The following is a 19,250-nucleotide window of genomic DNA, read 5'->3' as shown; positions in this document are numbered from 1 at the left end:
TTAAGACTTACTTGTTCTCATTTTCATTTATAACAATTTTTTCCCTTTTCAGGATGAGATCAAGTGGAGTTAATTTGGAATCATACTTTAAAACAACTACAGCTTTCATATCTTGTTTTCTAAATTTTAGTCTACATTATCAAGTAATGAAACTACAATTTCCATAATTTAAAAAAAACTTTTTTTATGTTTCTTTATTTTTGAGAGAGAAACAGAGCATGATCTGGGGAAGAGAAGAGAGAGAGGGAGTCACAGAACCCAAAGCAGGTTCTAGACTCTGAGCTGTCAGCACAGAGCCCATCACAGGGCCTGAACTTATGAATCGCAAGACCATGACCTGAGCCAAAGTCAGACACTTACCCGACTGACCACTCAGGTGTCCCTATGATTTCTATAAATTAATACAACAATTTGTTTGAACCACTTCTGTGGAACTTGTCTCCCCTATAATCATGTTCAGAGTAACAGACATGAGTTGACAGCTGTCATCAGTTCATTAGAAAAAGGGTAACTACTCAAAGATAGGTCCATCAGATTGCTTCTTAGAAGAGTTCAGAATTCAAACTGAGAGATAAGGCGTTGAAGGCTGAGTCAAGTCAATGATGAAATTCCATACGAATGTCTATAGACTCCTATTGCTAACTTCACTGGAGCGGCTCTAAAGCTCATACCTTCTAAGGCCTTCCTATTTGACTCTTCCTCAGATTCGATTACATATCCAAAATCCTTAGAGGTCATGATTTTTAAACATTATTTCAACTGTTTTCTGTTATTTGCAAGTCATTCTAATGATTCACTGAGTTATATTTTTATTTGCATTTTGACCAGAGCTCATTTTTAAAATTTGTATATTGATATACAATTTGTTCAAACTACGGTCCTTTTTCTAAAGAATTGACTATGTTCAGTGTTGAAAATCAGTTAATTATATGTATGTTGATTTATTTCTGGACTCTATTCTTTTCCACTGATCTATCTTCATAGATGACTGTAACTTTATACTAAGTCTATAAATTGCCCAAATCTTTCCCTTATCAACCCAATAGTTTTGGGTATTGTAGGTATTATGTATTTCCATATAAATTTTAGGAAACTTGTCAATCTCCACAAAAATGAAGCTTGCTGAGATATGGATTAGGACTGTTTTAGAGCTATACATTATTTTGAGAACTGATTTCTTAACTTTGGAAATTTGTTCTATAAACATGGTTTATTTCTCCAGTATTTTAAGGTTTCCAGTTTCTCTCAGCAAAGTTTTACTGCTTTTACTTTATAGGTCTTTACATTTTTCTCCATATTTTTTGCTAAGCATTTCATATACTTGTTACTGTAATTGGTATTTTTAGATAAAATTCCTGCTAGTGTGTATATAAAGAAATACAAATGATTTTTATATGTTGATCTTATTTTCTTTCAGTATTACTTCTTACTAGTTCTGGTAGCTATTTTGTACATTGCACTGGATTTTCTAAATAGATGATCATATCATCTGCATTTATATGCATGAGGGATATAGTTTTCTTGTAACATCTGTGTCTGCTTTTAGTTTGAGAATAATATTGGCTCTACAGAAAATTTTTGGTCCCTACTACTCATTTTTCTGGAAAAGTTGTGTAAAATTTGTATTATTTACTCCTTTATTATTTGTAAGAATTCCCAAGCCATCTTGGCCAGCGTTCTTTTATGTTTGTTTTGTTTTGTCTTTTTTTGTTTTCTCTGTAGGATGGATTTTAACCAGAAATACAATTTGTTTAACAAATATAGGGTCATTGAAATTATCTTTTTTTCTTTTGAGTGAGTTTTAGCATCTGTGTATTTCAAGAAATATGTCTACTTAAGTTGTCAAATGTATTAGCAGTTATTCATAATAATTCTTTATTGAGGGATGCCTGGGTGGCTCAGTCGGTTAAACATAATAATTCTTTATTCTTTTAATAACTTTTAATTCTTAATATTTATTTTATTTTATCACCTCTCTTACTGCCGATATTGGAAATTTCTGTCTTTCCTTTTTTTACTTTTTTCATTTTGTGTATTATTCCATTGATTTTCACTCTGATCATTATTTCCATTCTGCTTACTTTGGTCTCATTTGTGCTATTTCTAGTTTCTTAACATATAAATTGAGGTTTTATTTGTAAACTTTCTTGTTTTCACAGTATATTTAGTGTGTTTTTCTTTTTACTAACATCAAACTTTTTCTTATAATTTCTTACTTAAAGGCTTAGCATGTAATTTATCTTGGTATATATTTCCAGTGCACTTGTAAAGAATATGGGTTGTTCTATCATTTGTGGAATCTTCTCTAAATGTCATTTAGATCAAATTGGTTGATGGAGTCTTTCCAGTCTCCTCCATTTTTTTGTTTTTGTTTCTATGCACTCAATTATTCACTGATGGGTGTTAATCTTCACTATGAACCAGAAATTTGTCTATTTCTTCTTAAAGATCTGTAAGCTTTGCTTCCTGTATTTTGAATTCCGCTATTAAGTGCATAAGTATTTAGAACTGTTTTATCCTGTTGTTCAGTTGATCCTTTTATCTTTAGGAAGTGACCATTGTTCTTCTAGGTGACATTCTTTGCTCAATAATTTACTTCGTCTAATATGTATAATGCCACTCTAGATTTCTTGTGATTTGTGGTACCTAAGTCTATCTTTTTCTTTCCCCATATACATAACAACATTTTTCTTTATATTTAAAATGGGCTTCTCTGGACAGCCTATATAGTTGGGTGTTGCTTTTATTATCCAATCTGAAAATTTCTTTCAATTGGGGTGTTTAGATGACATATGTTTAATATAATTATTGATATTCTAAAGTTTAAATCTATCATATTGCTCTTTCTTATTTGTCCTTTTGGCACTTTTCACCTGTTTCTGCATATTTAAAAAATGTGTATTTTGTGCATCTTCTCTATTTTATTGGCTATTAGATACACACACATATTTTAGTGAATGCTGTAGGGTATACAGTGTATGTCCTCAATTTCTCATAGCCCACTTCCAATTGATATAATGCTTCTTCATGTATAGCATAAAGATCTAACCACCTTGCTAAGTAGAAATATAGAAAATGTGAAAAAAATTTCCAATGAATTCTTCTCAGTAAATAACACATATAAATCTTTTTGCTTGAATGGCATTGATTATAAGTATAATCTTGAATTAACATTTCTTTCTTATTTGCCTTATAGAAATTTTAAATAAATTGTGTGAAAATTATACATAAGTTATAAAAAACAAAATAGTCATGAGAATATATTATTAAAGTGGAAACATTTTTCTTTAATTTTTGCTGTTTTTATGATTTAGAAAAATTTTTTAATGTTTATTTTTGAGACAGAGAGAGAGCGTATTAGTGGGGGGAGGCACAGAGAGAGAGAGAGAGAGAGAGATGCACAATCTGAAGTACGATCCAGGTTCTGAGCTGTCAGCACAGAGCCAAACACAGGGTTGTGAGAACTCACAAACTGTGAGAGGATGAACTGAGCCAAGTTGGATGCTTAACCAACTGAGCCACCTAAGCACCCCTGTTTCTTTGACGATTTTTAAGCTAAATATGTCTGATTGATTGTTGCCTATCAAATAGTATGTTAGTTGGTGACAGAAATATGTCCAAGTAAAAAAGTAGGTATCACGGACTGCCTCCGAAGACAGAGATAAGCCAAAGAATTCTTATGAAGCAGTAGTGATAAGACTTCCAAATAAGCTCTTTAAAGGGAGGTAAGTTCCAGTTAGCACAAACTCTATTTTTATCCTTTGGGCTTCCCCTTTTATCCTGTCTAAAAAGCACATGAAGGGCTATTAGGCTGGACCTTCATCTCGTCACTGTGAAGGAAAAGCTTAGAGACTCACAGATACCTCAGCCTGACATTGTAAATGGCCAAGTCACCATCAGCAGGGAACATCTGCTTCAGATTCTTGATAAGAAGAGAAAGAGACACTTACGTGGATTATGTGACTCATTTCTGTTTGCTATCCAGGAAGTGTAAATCAAGTCTGAAATAGTATTTCAAGGTAAGCTCTTATTGGCAAGTCAGAGAGGATAATTCATGTGTATACCTGATTAATAACTTAATACAAAGAGTAAAAGATAATAATCTTCTCCCAGAAATTCTCTTTACTTTAAACCAGTAGGAGGACTTGAATATGAAGAATAAGAGAAATAATTTTAAATATTCAAACGAGAAATTAAATGGGTGGAAATGACATTAATAGGAAATATTTTTTTAAGTTTTAAGGGCATGTCATAAAAATGCAAATTATATGTGTTGAGTTTTTAAATTCAATGTAAACAATATTTTTTCAAAGTGATTGCTTTTATTTTATGGTATTCTGTGGTGTAAAAGTTGTTTTCATTTTTAATAGTAACCAATATTTCTTAAAATAACATAGATATGTTGTTGGTTTTTTCCCATTGAAACACCTACACGATTTTCCACAAATACTTAGTAATATTATTTGAAATTTTGTAAAAATTAACTATTTTGATGACAAGAATAATGAAAAATACTAAAAAGACATTTTTCAAATCTCTCATCTTGGCCACTCAAGATGCATCTCTCTGGATTCTTTCCTCAATGAACAACGTTAACTCTATTAACTGAGCAGATGCTGTCTTTCCTTACTGAACATAGTGCTTTCAGCCAGGTTTAGTTTACTGGCCAACAGCTGTGTAATAAATGTGAAGATTTCTTGGCTAAAGCTCTCAGGATAATTCTCCTAAGACTTCTCAAAGCACAGAGAATAAAATGAAGAGTTCCCTAATTAGCAGGCCCTGTTGCCTTTCCAACCCATGTCTTGTAATGCTCTCCCTCACTCTTTGCAAACCAACATCTCTGTGCTGCTTTCATTCTTGGGATCAACACCACACTCACTGCCTTAAGGCCTTTTACATGCTTTTGTTGCTGTCTGGGATGTTCTTCCCCACACTCTTTATCTGACCCAGGACTGTTTACCCTCAAACTCTCATGTAAACACCCTGTTCTTAGAAGAGGCTTTCTCAGGTGGCACCTCATTATAAATTTCACCCTTTCTCCACCTCTGGTGTTCTCATTTACAGCAACTTTTTTTTAAAATTTTTATTTTAGAGAGGGAGAATGTGAGTGGGGGAGAGGGGCAATAAGGGGGGGGGAACCCCAAGCAGGCTCCATACTCAGCACAGAGCCTGTAGGTCTCTATCCCATGACCTTGGGATCATGACCTGAGTCAAGACCAAGAGTTGGACACTCAACTGACTGAGACTCCCAGGCACCCCTACAGCAACTTTTAATCTCATTCACACCATTCATTACAATTTGTGGTTCCATGTATATTTTTTGCCATTGTTTTGCCATATCTATTGTTTGTGTGTGTGTGTGTTTTCATTTGGACAATCTAACACAGCCTCAAGATGAAAATATTTGTAAGTGTTACTAATACAATTGTCATGTTTGTTGAATCAAGTGTTTGCCTAGTTTAAGAGCACTAATCCACAACAATATCTCCTAGCATTTTCAGTCTCCTACATATAGAGGAGCCCAGATAACATAGTAGAGGGAGGTTAATTTCCTCCCATAATTTGGTCATATATCAACACAAAACTTCCATCCCCAACCAAGAATAAATCCCTCAATTATCAGCTTCATTCTTATCTAAGTAGTCTAAGTAAAAAAATCACCATTATGTAGCTTCATTCTATTTTGAGCTCCTTGTATCTGAGGGGTTGGGTCACTAGTTCTAGTAAACACTTCTAATAAGTGTACATTTGTTGTGTCCTTATTTTGTTCCAAACATGAGGTCATAAGACCCTGATAAAAGGATACATTGTCTTCACGGAGTTCATAGTCATAATTGAGTACAAAGAAAAAGAAACAAAAAGAAAACCTCAATAAGTTCAATTATCTATTGTGAGCTCCATGATGGTATATTATATGAACTACCCACAAGCACCCTATTCTCCAACATCCTTAGTCAACAACATGGTCAGTGGCAGGTTCATGAATCTGATGTGCATTTTATATCTGCATATCTCATGTTCTCTCTTAGATAACAGACCAAAACAGAACTCTTCATTCCTCTCTTTCCCCAACTGATGTATTGCTTTCCTATTTCAATTGCTCAAGCAAAAAACCTAAGCCTTGTCCTTGATTTCTTTCTTTCCATCTTCTCCCATATCCAGTGCATGAGCTCTGACTCCAAAAGACATCGCAACTCAATAACCTGAAAGAGGTTATTGAGTGACTTTGTCACTAGTCTAAACCATTTCCTCCTTCTCGAAACTGTGAGCCACCATTGTCTTTCCACAGCCTCTTAGAGTTTTTTAAATACAATCTGTAGATCATATTCACCTACTTTAAATGCCATAAAGCTTTATACTGCAGTTATGACTAAATCTAAGTTCTTACCATGGCCAACATACCCTACAGATTCTGTCCCCTTCCTTCTTCTCTGATCTCATCTCTGAAGTCTCATCCATTCCGTCTTCCTGCCATGTTTTTCCTCCTTCAGTTGAGTGAACAGCCATCTTCATACCTATCTAAGGACACTGGCATTTGTTGTTGTTTTTACCTAATAAAGAATGCTCTTTCCCCATATGTTTTCAAGGCAGGTTCAGTCTCATTCAGAGCTCAGCTCAAGTTTATCAACTGTTCAGAGAGATCTTCTTCAGGGACTCTGTGTCAGATAGTATCCTTGTGCCAATCACTATTGCACTGACCAGTATTCTCTAATTTATAACACATTCTTCCTCCAAAAGTAATTTTATTTTTTGTTTTATTTTCAGTTTGTGATAAACATTTTATTTAAAAGTAATTTTAAGTGCACATAAAAATTGCAAAAATAATATGAAGCTTTTCCTGTAATAATACCCTTTCCACTAATATTCACACATGATACATTTGTTAAAAGTAAAACTGATCTCAGGACTCTGTTCTTTTTTTTTTTCCACTATATGTGCTGCCAAAGCGAGCACAGGACTATATTCTTTTTTAAAGTTTATTTTATTTATTTATTTTTTGGTGGAGTGGGTAGAGAGAGAGGGGGAGAGGGAATCGTAAGCAAATTCCGTGCTGTCAGCACAAAGTCCAGTGAGGGGCTTGAACTCACAAACTGTGAGATCATGACCTGAGCTGAAATCAAGAGTTGGATTATTAAGCAACTGAGCCACCCAGGCACCCCAGTTAGGACCCTATTCTTAAATAAACTGGTAACTCTATTTGGATTTTACCAGTTTCCACTAACATTTTTTCTGTTCTGGTATTCAATTCGGGATATCATCATATTGCATTATTCATCATGTTTCCCTAAACTTTTCTAATCTGTGACAGTTTCTTCACTCAATAATGATGTTGATACTTTTAAAGAGTATTTTTCAGGTATTTTGTATAATGTTTCTCACTTTGGATTTATGTGAATTTTCTCATGAATATAGTGGGGTTATGGATTTTAGGGACAAGTACCACAAAGGAGAAGTACATCTTACTGCATGTTATCAGCAGGTAACTGATAACAACATACATTATCACTCATGATATTAATCTTGATCACTTGGTTAATACAGTGTCTATTAAGTGTCTCCATGATAAAAAATCAATATATTTTCCTTTCTATACACTATTATTTGGTAATAAATCACTAAGTACTGCCCACAGTCAAAATGAAAGGAATAGGCTCCATCTTCTAGGTGGGATACTAGCTACAAATATTTGCAATTATTCTTTAAGAAAAGTTTGTCTCCTTTCTTCCATCAATTTACTTCTCTAATCATGTCTTGATATAGTAGGGACTCATGGATATTCTATTCTTTGGGTCACATCCAGTTTATTTTTATATGTTGTCTGAGGCACTCCACTAGAATGTGCGTTCCATGAGGGAAGATATCTCATTTGTCTTGTTCATTACCATAACTCTAAGGCCTAAACTCCTGGCACAGGATAAACATCCAGTCAGTATTAATGAATGAAAGATGAAATGATATAAAACACATTTTCATGATATCTTTTTGTGGGGAATAAGCTTAGAAATGCCCTGAGCTTGCACTAATGGGTTAACAAATCATAAAGAAATAGAAAGCCATAGGATGAAAGCATCCAAGATTATGTAAACAAGACGAGGTAAACAGGGCAAAGGGCCCCAGTATAAGACAAAGATAAGGAATACAAAATCTCAGGATGAAAAAATCCAAGATTTGGTAAACAAAATTAGGTATTTAGGGTGGAAGCACCCACCAATTTAGTACAAAGCAGAAAGCTGCTTTCACAGGAAGGAAGGACCAAAAAAAGTAAATGGGTAAACAGGCCTACAGACTGCAGCTGCATGAAGTTGCCCTGAGAGGAGTTAAGTAGTAAAAGAAAGGTGACTTGTTGACCCTGCAGTAGCATGCTTGGTCTATCTTATCCCCTAGGTTAGCTCAGATATACAGACTCAGGCCTGCCTTAAACAACCATCTGCCCAGCACCAGGACTTTGTTTTGTATTGGCCCAAACCTTTGACATGCATATCTTCAAAACCCCCTTTCCCTCACACCTCTGAGTTAATGTTAACAGTTTCATTGCCTCTTTGTGCACATTCATCACTCTGGTAAGCCTTCTGATCCTAATAAAAAATGGAACAAGGACCCTTACTTGGGGCTCTTGTCTTTCCCGCACATAAGCCTCTGTCACATTTCAATCCTGTGTCCGTTCTCTTGCTGGACAAGAGAACACTCTAGATCCAGAATCTATGACATCTTTTACTCACTATCCTCATCCTTTAATTAAAACCGGTGAAAGGGCATGAGGAAACCAAAGAAGTTTTAACAAACTCCATCCCTATGTTCAATGGGAGGAATGGCAAGAAATCTGCTTTGATACTTTCACATAAGCAAATATTTTTGAGGATCTTAAGATCTTGGTGAAGAATCCTAAACAGATTTGGCCCATTTAAAACAGAAATTTAGCTTCACTCTAGCAATAGTAGCAGATCAAGATTTTTAGTCAGATTTGTATTATCTCAACACAACCTATCCAGACAATGACACAAACCTCAACACATACAGTTCTGTGACTAGCAGTTCATGGATATTACTCATGTTTGCTTACCTTCTGCACAATATCCCATACATCCTTGAGTGGGCTGTAGTAAGTACACAAAAAATTTTCCACAGTTTCTTACAGACACTGGGATTTGAAAAAGACAGCAGTCTTTTGTAGCATTAAACAAAAATTGCCATGTGGCACAAGCTGTCAGTTGCTTGATCTCTCCAGGTGAAGGCAAGGTCTCTGAATCTCTCAGGGACAGCCAGATGGGGGCCTGTGTTCCACAGTGATTCATCTTTTGCAATAGAGAAAACAAAATTTGAGAATCCAGATTATTTTCACATGTGATAGATAAATCATCTTTGCATTTTTTTTCTAAACCACCTTTAAAATATTAAATTATCATTTAAAAATATAATAACTTATTCCGGTTATAAAAGTAACTTTATGGAATATTAAATTTAAGGTAAATTGCTCATAATTAATATAACCTTATTTGATTTAAATTTATTCTGTTACTTTTATATTATAAACAAGAGAAATTCAGTATCAGATATGATACTACCATAGCAATTCATTTCTAAGATAAGATAGGCAAATCTGAAGTCATCTTAATACAGAGCAAAAAGATAAACTCACCTTAGACATTTCTTTAAAATTACTGGATATGGTACATGTAAGAAGTTAACGCATGGTTCAAGAGGCATCAAAAATGAGGGGAGAAGTAAAGGATTGTTCAAAATTTGGTAGTGAAACAATTGGTTGGTGATTTGGAAAAAGAACAAAGTTGAAGCCTCACTTGAAGCCAATTATCAAAATCATTTCCAGATGGAAAATGGAATTAAATAGAAAACTAACCCAGGAAAAATATGAAAAAACTATACATGAGTTGGGAAGGACCTAGGTACTTACTAAATGCATAATGTTGGGTAAGACACTCAACATCCTTTCTTTTTATTCTAGATGGATAGTAGAATGTACCTCACTGCACTATGGTGAGCTATAAACATAATTATGTACACAACATAATATCTACATAGAAATTACTCAGTAATTGTTAGCCAGATTATAATGCTCGATATTATTATTTCTGTGCTTAAAAGCAAAGGAAATCATAAAGGAAAAGACTGATAGGTGTGTTTAAATAATAATTTTTAAATTGTAAGACCAATAAGAATTAAATAAGGAAAAAAAATATTTGTTAATAGGATTATATTGTCATATTATTATACTTCTTATTTTATTTTAATGATATAATACTATCCCACTTAAAAACTAAGATCATAAGGGCACTCGGATGGCTCAGTAGATTAAGCATTTGACTCTTGGTTTCATCTCAATTAATGATCTTGTGGTTCATCAAATTGAGCCCCGTGTTGGGCTTCACACTGATAGCACTGAGCCTGCTTGGGTTTCTCTTCCGTTCTCTCTACTCCTCCCCTGCAGTCTCCTTCTCTCTCAATCTCTCTCTTTCTCTCTCTCTCAAATAAAATAAACTTTATTAGAAAAGGTATTTTTATCTACTGCTACTTAAATGAAAAGTTAGCATTATATTTTTAAAAATGATTATATGTATCAAAAAGAAATTAACCTTCACTAATTTTACTTATAATCTTACTAAATACATTAAATATAATAGTAATTTATATGCACATTTGCTAATTGCAGAATTACTTATTATAGCAAATGTCTGAATGTGGCAACGTTTTAAATATGCAGTTTAAACCACATATGGCAATGGTTTAAGTAAAAATATGATAGAATATTATGTTCAAAATTAATTTTAAAGAATTTTCAACATCATAGGAAAATGCTAATGTTTGAACAGTACCTGAAAAGAAAGCGTGTTGTGCAATTGAACATGTAGCATAAACCTTAAAGAACAATATGAAAAGAGGGAATGAGAGCAAACTGTTAATGGTGGTATGACTGTGTCCTTGGTTGATGAATGAATGTTATTCTATTAAACGTCTTTTATTTTCTAAGTTTTCTATAGTGCACATGAGTTACTTTAAACATTATAAATAGACACTTATTTACACAAACGTGTATTATTCTGTAGAGTTAAGAAAAAAAGATTTATTCTCCAGTTAGATGCTGTAAAGTCTTGGTTCAAGTAGGAAATGAAAGAATGAGGGTAGAGAACACTTCTTCATGGCGGCACAGATCCAGTGAAATCAGCTTGTTTTTACATTTGTGTCAGGTTCTAGATTCAATTATAGTTAGTTCAGCCAAAGAAAAAGAACAAAAATATTTAAAGATGTAGTGAATTTTCTGTAATTTCCTCAAATTTTACTTTTAAATTCTGATTTTTCTTTAGTTTATTGCAAACAAAATGCCACAAAGTTGACAAGCAGAGAAACAGAAAAGAAAAAATAAAATAGGCACAATGTCACCATTTAAAATTAAATATTGTTAAAATATGGATATCTTTACCAAGTTATTTTACATTACATGTTTAAAAGAGAAAATAATTCTTGTTTCTGCATAATTCACAAAACATGGGTAACAATAAGAGGAATGAACCTTCTATTTAAGACTAACAAGAAATGAATCACTTAGAATACACAGTATTTTACTGTCTGCAGGTTACTTGTGGTTCAGTACGTGAGCCCTGGAGACTGGTGGCCTGTGATCAAAAGTTGGGTGTCTGACTGGCTAGCTGGGTAAGTCTAGTAGGAGTGTTTCACCTAAGAATCTGTTTCCTGTGCTATATGATGGAAATAATGACAACAGATTATACTGTAGACTAGTAAAAACTACATAAGATATTGTAGGTAAAAACCCTTGGTGGACTGCATGAGTATAACATTAATCATTACTATTACTATTATGAAAACAAGGAACATAGAGATACCCCTTTGGGTCAACCCAATCTTGATGCAAAATAGTATTTCAGAGTGAGAAATAAACTGGTTGTAACAAGATTCAATCCTCGTGAAAACATATATAAGAAAAAGCACATGTAGTTCTTAAAGTGAGTTGAAATACCTCAACACATTTGGTTGGCATCTCAGCAGGTTTGTCAAAGATGAGAAACCGATACCATCCAGGAGAGAGGGAATGATCACATATCAGGTCTTGAAAGGGAGAATGCTGGAGGTGCAATGAGTCAAAATGTACACTTCGGTAAGGGCTCTGAAGAAACTGGTGTCCCCCAGGAGAGCACTCCTGAACTAGGAGGGAAAAATAGTGTCTTATGTATGTCTTTTCTTCATTAATATAGGTTAGTCTTCAATTAAAATTGATTTTTTCCCCAAATTAAACAAATAACCTAGAACTGCACATAAGGACCATCTGAAATGTCAGGGTCTCTTAGTAAGTCAAAGATGACTTGCATTTTCCATAAATGCAATAATTCAGTCAGCAAACCATAGAATGTATTTTTGAGGTACTTAAGCTTCAAGAATTTTATTTTCATTTAATTTGGACAGGCAGTATTGCTGATCACTGCTGATGTAGGTTTTATTTTTTTATTCTTATCATCTGAAATCACAGCCCCTACAAGCCTCCTCTTGAGGATGGCCTTCCAGGTTTGAATGCCATTATTGATCCTCCATGACCTGCTTTCCTCCGCAGTAGCTTTATACCCCCCAAGACCCATCTCTACCAAGTCCTGGAAGGCAACAAAGTAAATTAAGCTTTTAATGCCCATTTAATTTTTGCAAAATGTCCTCCTACTGAAACTTCCTGCATTTTTCAGTACAGGAAAGAATATAGAGTTTTCAAGCTTTTCTTTTTTTACAGATAAAGTATTTAAATCTCTTTTTATTACCAAACACAGGAAGAGAAATGGGATGCAGGGGTACAGTTTTGAAGAAGAAACAGGAAAACACCCTGAAGAAAAAGAAGAATTCTGTAGTTTTTTTGGGTAGCCATCTTCTCAATAGCACTTGGCCTGGGAGATACTTCTGTCCAACCCTCAGAGGCAGAACATCACACTCCTCTTTCCATCAAGAAGAGAGAATCAGAGGTAGTAAGAACAGTTATCCTAGAAATATAACTCTTGTTCGCGATTCCTGTACTCTCAAATGATAAGGAGCAGAGAAAACTGTCCTTATTTGGATATCAGACCTTCTTGTTGACACAGTAGGAAGAAAATCTCCAAATATTAGCTATTACATACATTGAAGGAAAGCACTATAATAAAGATAATATCTATGAAATTGAAACAGAAAAGAAAAATCCAATCATTACTAAAGTACCTCATAGTGGGACAAATTTTGAGGTACAAATGTACCTCAAACATATATACATAATTTAGGTTACAGAAGTGTTTCTCAATCAAAATCAATTTCTGAACTTAAATTAATAAGAATATAAACTAGAAATAATAATTTGCAAGCCTGTATCATAACGGTAGCTTATAACATTTTATTACAATTTTTAATTATAGTTTAATTGCAATATTTACAAACAACAATATAATTGTTCTTTTTTTAAATATTTTATTTATTTCTGAGAGAGAGAGAGACAGTGTGAGCAGGGGAGGGTCAGAGAGAGAGGGAGATACAGAATCTAAAACAGGCTCCAGGCTCTGAGCTGGCTGTCAGCACAGAATCCGATGCAGGGCTCGAACCCATGAACCGTGAGATCATGACTTGAGCCGAAGTCGATGCTCAACCAACTGAGCCACCCAGGAGCCCCCAAAATGTAGTGTTCTCAAAAAATTTTTTAGAGTAAAAACATATAGGAATGAGCACAGAAGTTTCCTCTTCATTTTACCTCTTGCTCCACCAGTTTTAAATTTCCCAAGAAAAATGTAATCCAAAAAGCTCTATTGACTTTAATGATCTCAATCTGTCAACACTGGATAAATATTTCATAAAACGTGTATGGATGGAACTCAGGGGATGTGCTATCAGTTCATCTAATTTTGAAACAACTCTCAGATCCTATCAATACTAGAACACTGTACCTGGTTAGAAACTAAGAAAATCTTTAAAGAAAGATTCCTAGTGAGGTTTGCATGAATTATTGAAATGTTTTCTCTGTTCTCTTTCCTGCAGTAGAATTTTATCTTGGGAAAAAGTCACTAAGTCCATCTTTATTCTGTGCAGCATTTCTTCTTTCTAAGTGCTTCTGTAGCTCTCACATTTCCTCTGATTTTACACTTTGAATAACTGTTTTCTAGTCCAAAGCTAAAGATGTAATAAATGTAGTACCAATCACAGTGTAACATCAGCAATACTAAGGAACTATAAAATATTTACACAGAAATTGTTAAACATTTATTTATTTTTACTTAATATTTATTTTAGGGGAAAATTCTTAAATAATATAATTAATAATAATTCATATTTTTGTATTACTCATTTCATTTTTTTCTAAAAATCTACTTTTTATTTTTTTTCACTTTTTTTTATTTTTTTTAATAGTTTATTGTCAAATTAGTTTCCACATAAAAAAATCTACTTTTTAAAAATGTTCCAGGTCTCTGCAGAAAATTTTAAAATCTTATTAATAATGAACAAGCCACACTCTTAAAAAATCTTATGACAGCTTTAACTTCAGAATGCAGTGCACAACTAACTAAATGAGAATTACGAGGATAGTTATGGCTCCCATTTGGAAATTTGGGGACTCAGCTCCTCAAATACTAATAGCTCTACAAACCCATGATATGAATGATATGTTAAGCTTTCTAGCAAACTTCAAATATAACTTTTTCCTCATAAAAAAAGTACATATAAAATATTCACCTAAATTGACATACCCATTTATTTGAATTCCCATATGATTCAAATAAGTGAGACAGCATAAAATAGGATCTGCAGTACCTGGATTTCAAGTAAGATAGGAGAATGTGTTGAGACTATGTCATTATAAAGAATAGATACATAATGATACAGTATAAAAGAGTTTCCTAGTTTTATTTGTAGATAAAACATAATCTGTAGTAGATTGTTTTCTAGTTTAGCACAATGGCTAGGATTCTTTAAGATACATAAGTAGTAGACAAACAAATATGTTAAGAAACTAGATAAATCACTGTATTTTTAAGAGATAAACAGGCATAAAGCCTGAAAACAGGGATTTCATAATATTTGATTTTATAATTATAAAACCTTTGGTATATTGCCCTATGGGAATTTGAAATATTGATGAATTTTTGAAAATTTTCTAGCTTCCCTAAAGCTTTTGATATTCCAAATATGACTATGAGTTCTGCAACAACACAAAAGGCTGAAAAGCAAGGTCAAATAGAAAGTGTCTATTTTGATAAATTCCTTTACTTTGCCCTTCTTTGTATGTCAACAGAAAAACTGAACACTTCTTATAAAGAATACAAATAGATTGAAAGCAAAAGTATGGTAAATATCATGTAAACAGCAACCACAAGAAAACTAGATTGGCTATATTAATATCAGACCAAAAAAGTCTTTAAAAATGTTACCAGAGATAAGGAAGGGCATTTTGTAGTGATGAAAGGTTCAATCCATGGGGAAGATATTCAAACACACACACACACACACACACCCCTAATAAGAGAACATGAAAATATACCAAGTAAAACCTGATAGAAACAGAAGGAAAAGATACATACTTAACAGTAGTAGTTGGGGACTTCAATATTCCACTTTCAATATGAATACAAAAATACAGAAGATCAACAAAGAAATAGAGCTAGAGCAATACTATAAACCAACTCATCAAATGACCTAAAAGACATTTTGACACACCTGCCAAAACCAGCAAATATAAGTTCTTCTGAAGTGCATATGGAACACTGTCCTGGATAGACAATACACCAGACCACAAGATAAACCTCAATAAATTACAAAAAAAAAATTAGAAGTCATGCAAAGTATGTTCTCTGACCACAATGGAATTAAATTATAAATTGACAGTGAAAATAAGTTTAATTAGCTTACAAATATGTGGAAACTAAACAACCCAGATATTGATGAGTCAAAAAAGAAATTGAGAGGGAAATGAGAAAATACATTGAGAAGATTAAAACAGAAACAGTATACCAAAATTCATGAGATGCTGTCAAAGTAGTACTTAGATGGAAATCTATAGACATATATCCTTATATTAGATAAGAATAAGATCACAATGTAATAAACTAACCTCGTACCTTAAGACAACGGAAAAAGAAGAGCATACTACATCTAAAGGAAGCAGAAGGAAGGAAATTTTTAAGATAGAGAGGAAATTAATGAAATTGAGAATAGAAAAACAATGGGGAAAATCAATGAAATCAAAAGCTAGCCCTCTGAAAAAAAAAAATCAACACAATTGGCTTGTCTCTAACTAAACTGAGAACAAAAAGACTCAGCTGCCAGAATCTGAAATAAAATAGGAGACACCACTACAGAACTTATTAAGGAATATTATTATATTATACGTCAATAAATTGGATCACTTAGATGAGACTGGAAAATTCCTAAAAAGACAAACAACAAAATTGACTCAAGTAGAAATAAACAATTCAAATAGATTTATATCACGTACAAATACTGAGTTAAAAAAAATACAACACAACACATGCGTAAAGAAAAGATCAGATTTAGATGGCATCAATGCTGCATTCTATCAAATGTTTAAGGAATAATACCATTTCTTTACAAACACTCCCAAATAATATATAAGGATGGAACCCTAGGGGCACCTGGGGGGCTCAGTCAGTTGAGCATCCAACTCTTGATTTTGGCTCAGGTCAAGATCCCAGTGTTGTGGGATCAAGCCCCGAATCCTGCTCCACGCTGAGTGTAGAGCCTGTTTTAGGATACTCTCTCTCTCTCTCCCTCCCCACTCCCTCCCTCTTTCCCTTTCTCTCTGTCTTCCTCTTTCCCTCTCTCCCTCCATCTGCCTCTCTCCTTTGCTCACTCTCTCTGTTTAAAATAAATAAATTTAAACAAAAAATTAAAAGGATGGAACACTTCCAGACTCATTCTATGAGCCCAGTATTACTGACACCAAAACCAGAGAAAAGATATCCAAAGAAAAGAAGACTGCAGACCAATGTATCTTTTGAATATGGATGCAAGTGTCCTCAGCAAAATATTAGCAACATGAACCCAGAAATTAAACAAAGAATTATAAACCATGAAAAGTAGAATTTCAACCAACTGTGCAAGGTTAATTTACCTAAAAATTAATCAACATAATATACCATATTGATAGAATAAAAAAATAAAAATCCACAAATGCTTTTCAATATCTAGAAAAACTCACTGGAGAAAAATCTAACACCCTGTGTGTGTGTGTGTGTGTGTGTGNCTACAGCTTACATTATATTGAAGAAAGACTGGATACTTTCTCAAGAAGGTTAAGAATGCCTGCTCTCACTGCTTCTATTCAATATGGCACTTCAGGTTCTACCTATGACAATTAGGAAAATAAATAAGTAAATGTTATCAGATTGGAAAAGAAGCAAAACTATCTCTATTCACAGATGACATGATCTTTTATGTAAAAATTCCTAAGAAATCCACACACACAAAAATTACAATGAACACATTTAGAAATATTTCAGGATACAAAATTTAATTATAATCCTAAATATGTGCAAAGAAAAGAGTGAATATGAAATTTTAAAAATGATTTTGGGGCACCTAGGTGGTTCAGTCAGTTATGCATCTGACTCTTGATTTTGGCCCAGGTCATGATCTCACGGTTCATGAGATTGATTCCCATATTGAGCACTACTTTGAGCTCTGCATTGAGAGTGCAGCCGGCTTGGGATTCTCTCTCTCCCTCTCTATCTGCCCATTCCCTGGTCACATGGATGCATGTTCTTGTTCTCTTAAAATAAATAAATAACCTTTAAAACCTTTCACTTACATAGCTTCAAAAGAACAAATTAGTTAGGGATAAATTCAACAAAACAGTACAAACTTATGCTCTAAATATCACAAAACATTGTTGAAAGGAATTAGAGATCTATGTAAATGGAAATACATCCACATTCCTAGATCAGAAGATGTAATGTTGTTAAGACTGCAATTGCCCCAAATTAGCAAGAAGGTCCATCAAATCCCTATCAGAATACCAAGTGACTCCTTTGCAGAAATGGGCAAACTAATTTGAAATTCATACAGAATTTCAAGAGACCCAGAATAGCTAAACTTGTCTTAAAAAAAGAAAAACAAAACAGGAGGAATCATATTTTCCTATTTTATAATTTACTACAAAGCATCAGCAATCTAAATAGCATAGCACTGACATAAGAATAAGCATAGATCAATGAATAATATTGAGAGTCCAGAAATAAATCCATGTATCTATCTATGGTTTTCAACACATTTTTAGCATGGGTGCTAAGATCATTTAATGGGAAAGAACAGTTTTTTCAACAAATGGCTCTGGGAAAATTGGATATTCATATGCAAAAGAATAAACTTGGACCCTCATGTTGTACCATATATAAAAATGAACTCAAAATGTATTATCAAAGACCAAAAATACAAGAGATGTACTTATAAAAGTCTTTAAAAAACATTGGGGTAAATCTCCGTGACTTTAGATTTGGCAATAGATTCCAAGAATGACAACAAAGCATAAGCAACAGAAAAAATATAGATAAATTGGATTTCATTAAAATTAAGAACTTCTGTGCTTCAAAAGACATTATCAAGAAGGTGGAAAGACAATGCAGAGAATGGGGAAAACATTGCAAATCGCATATCTGGTAAGAGAACTGTATCTATAATACATAAATAACTCATGCAACTCACTGGCAAAGCATCTGAGTAATGTTTCTTCAAAGAAGATATACAAGTATCCAATAAACACATGAAAAAATGCTTGCCATCATTAGCCACCATGAAAACACATATCAAAGCACAAAGAAATGACACTTCATACAAATAGGATGGCTAAAATCAAAATCTCAATGTCGACAAGGAGATGGATGAATTAGAACCCTCATAAGACTTCTATGGGAGTATAAAACGTGCAGCCACTTTGGAACTAGCTGTTCCTCAAAAGGTTAAACAGAATTACTCCAGAATCCAGTAATTCCACTTCTAGGTATATCTATGCCTAAGAGAAATGAAAACATGTTCATACAAAAGCTTGTACCAGGATGTTCACAGTAGTATTATGGATAAGCCTGGGTGGCTCAGTCAGTAAAGCGTCCAGCTCTTGATTTTGGCTCAGGTCATAATCTCACAGTTCTAGAGTTTGAGCATCCCTAGTCGGGCTCCATGCTGATGATGTGGAGCCTGCTTGGGAGTCTCTCTCTCTCTCTCTCTGCCCCTCCCCAACTCACTCTCTCTCTCTCGCTCTCTCTTCTCTCTCT

General features: G+C 33.8%; 1 protein-coding gene across 1 annotated transcript in view; it reads right to left on the bottom strand.

Annotated features, from left to right (window-relative positions):
- VWDE (von Willebrand factor D and EGF domains) overlaps window positions 1-19,250 on the bottom strand; it is a 73,094-nt gene that overhangs the window by 51,825 nt on the left and 2,019 nt on the right. Inside the window, 2 exon segments of the mRNA XM_077757626.1 lie at window positions 9,062-9,293; window positions 11,990-12,174. Of these exon segments, the coding sequence (XP_077613752.1) occupies window positions 9,062-9,293; window positions 11,990-12,174 (417 nt within the window).

This window comes from Crocuta crocuta, unplaced genomic scaffold (assembly GCF_008692635.1).
Source record: "Crocuta crocuta isolate KB4526 unplaced genomic scaffold, BGI_CrCroc_1.0 scaffold62, whole genome shotgun sequence".
NCBI classification, from domain to species: Eukaryota; Metazoa; Chordata; class Mammalia; order Carnivora; family Hyaenidae; genus Crocuta; species Crocuta crocuta.
The sequence above is the reverse complement of the archived record's forward strand: the minus strand, read 5'-3'. Positions and strand labels throughout refer to the sequence as shown.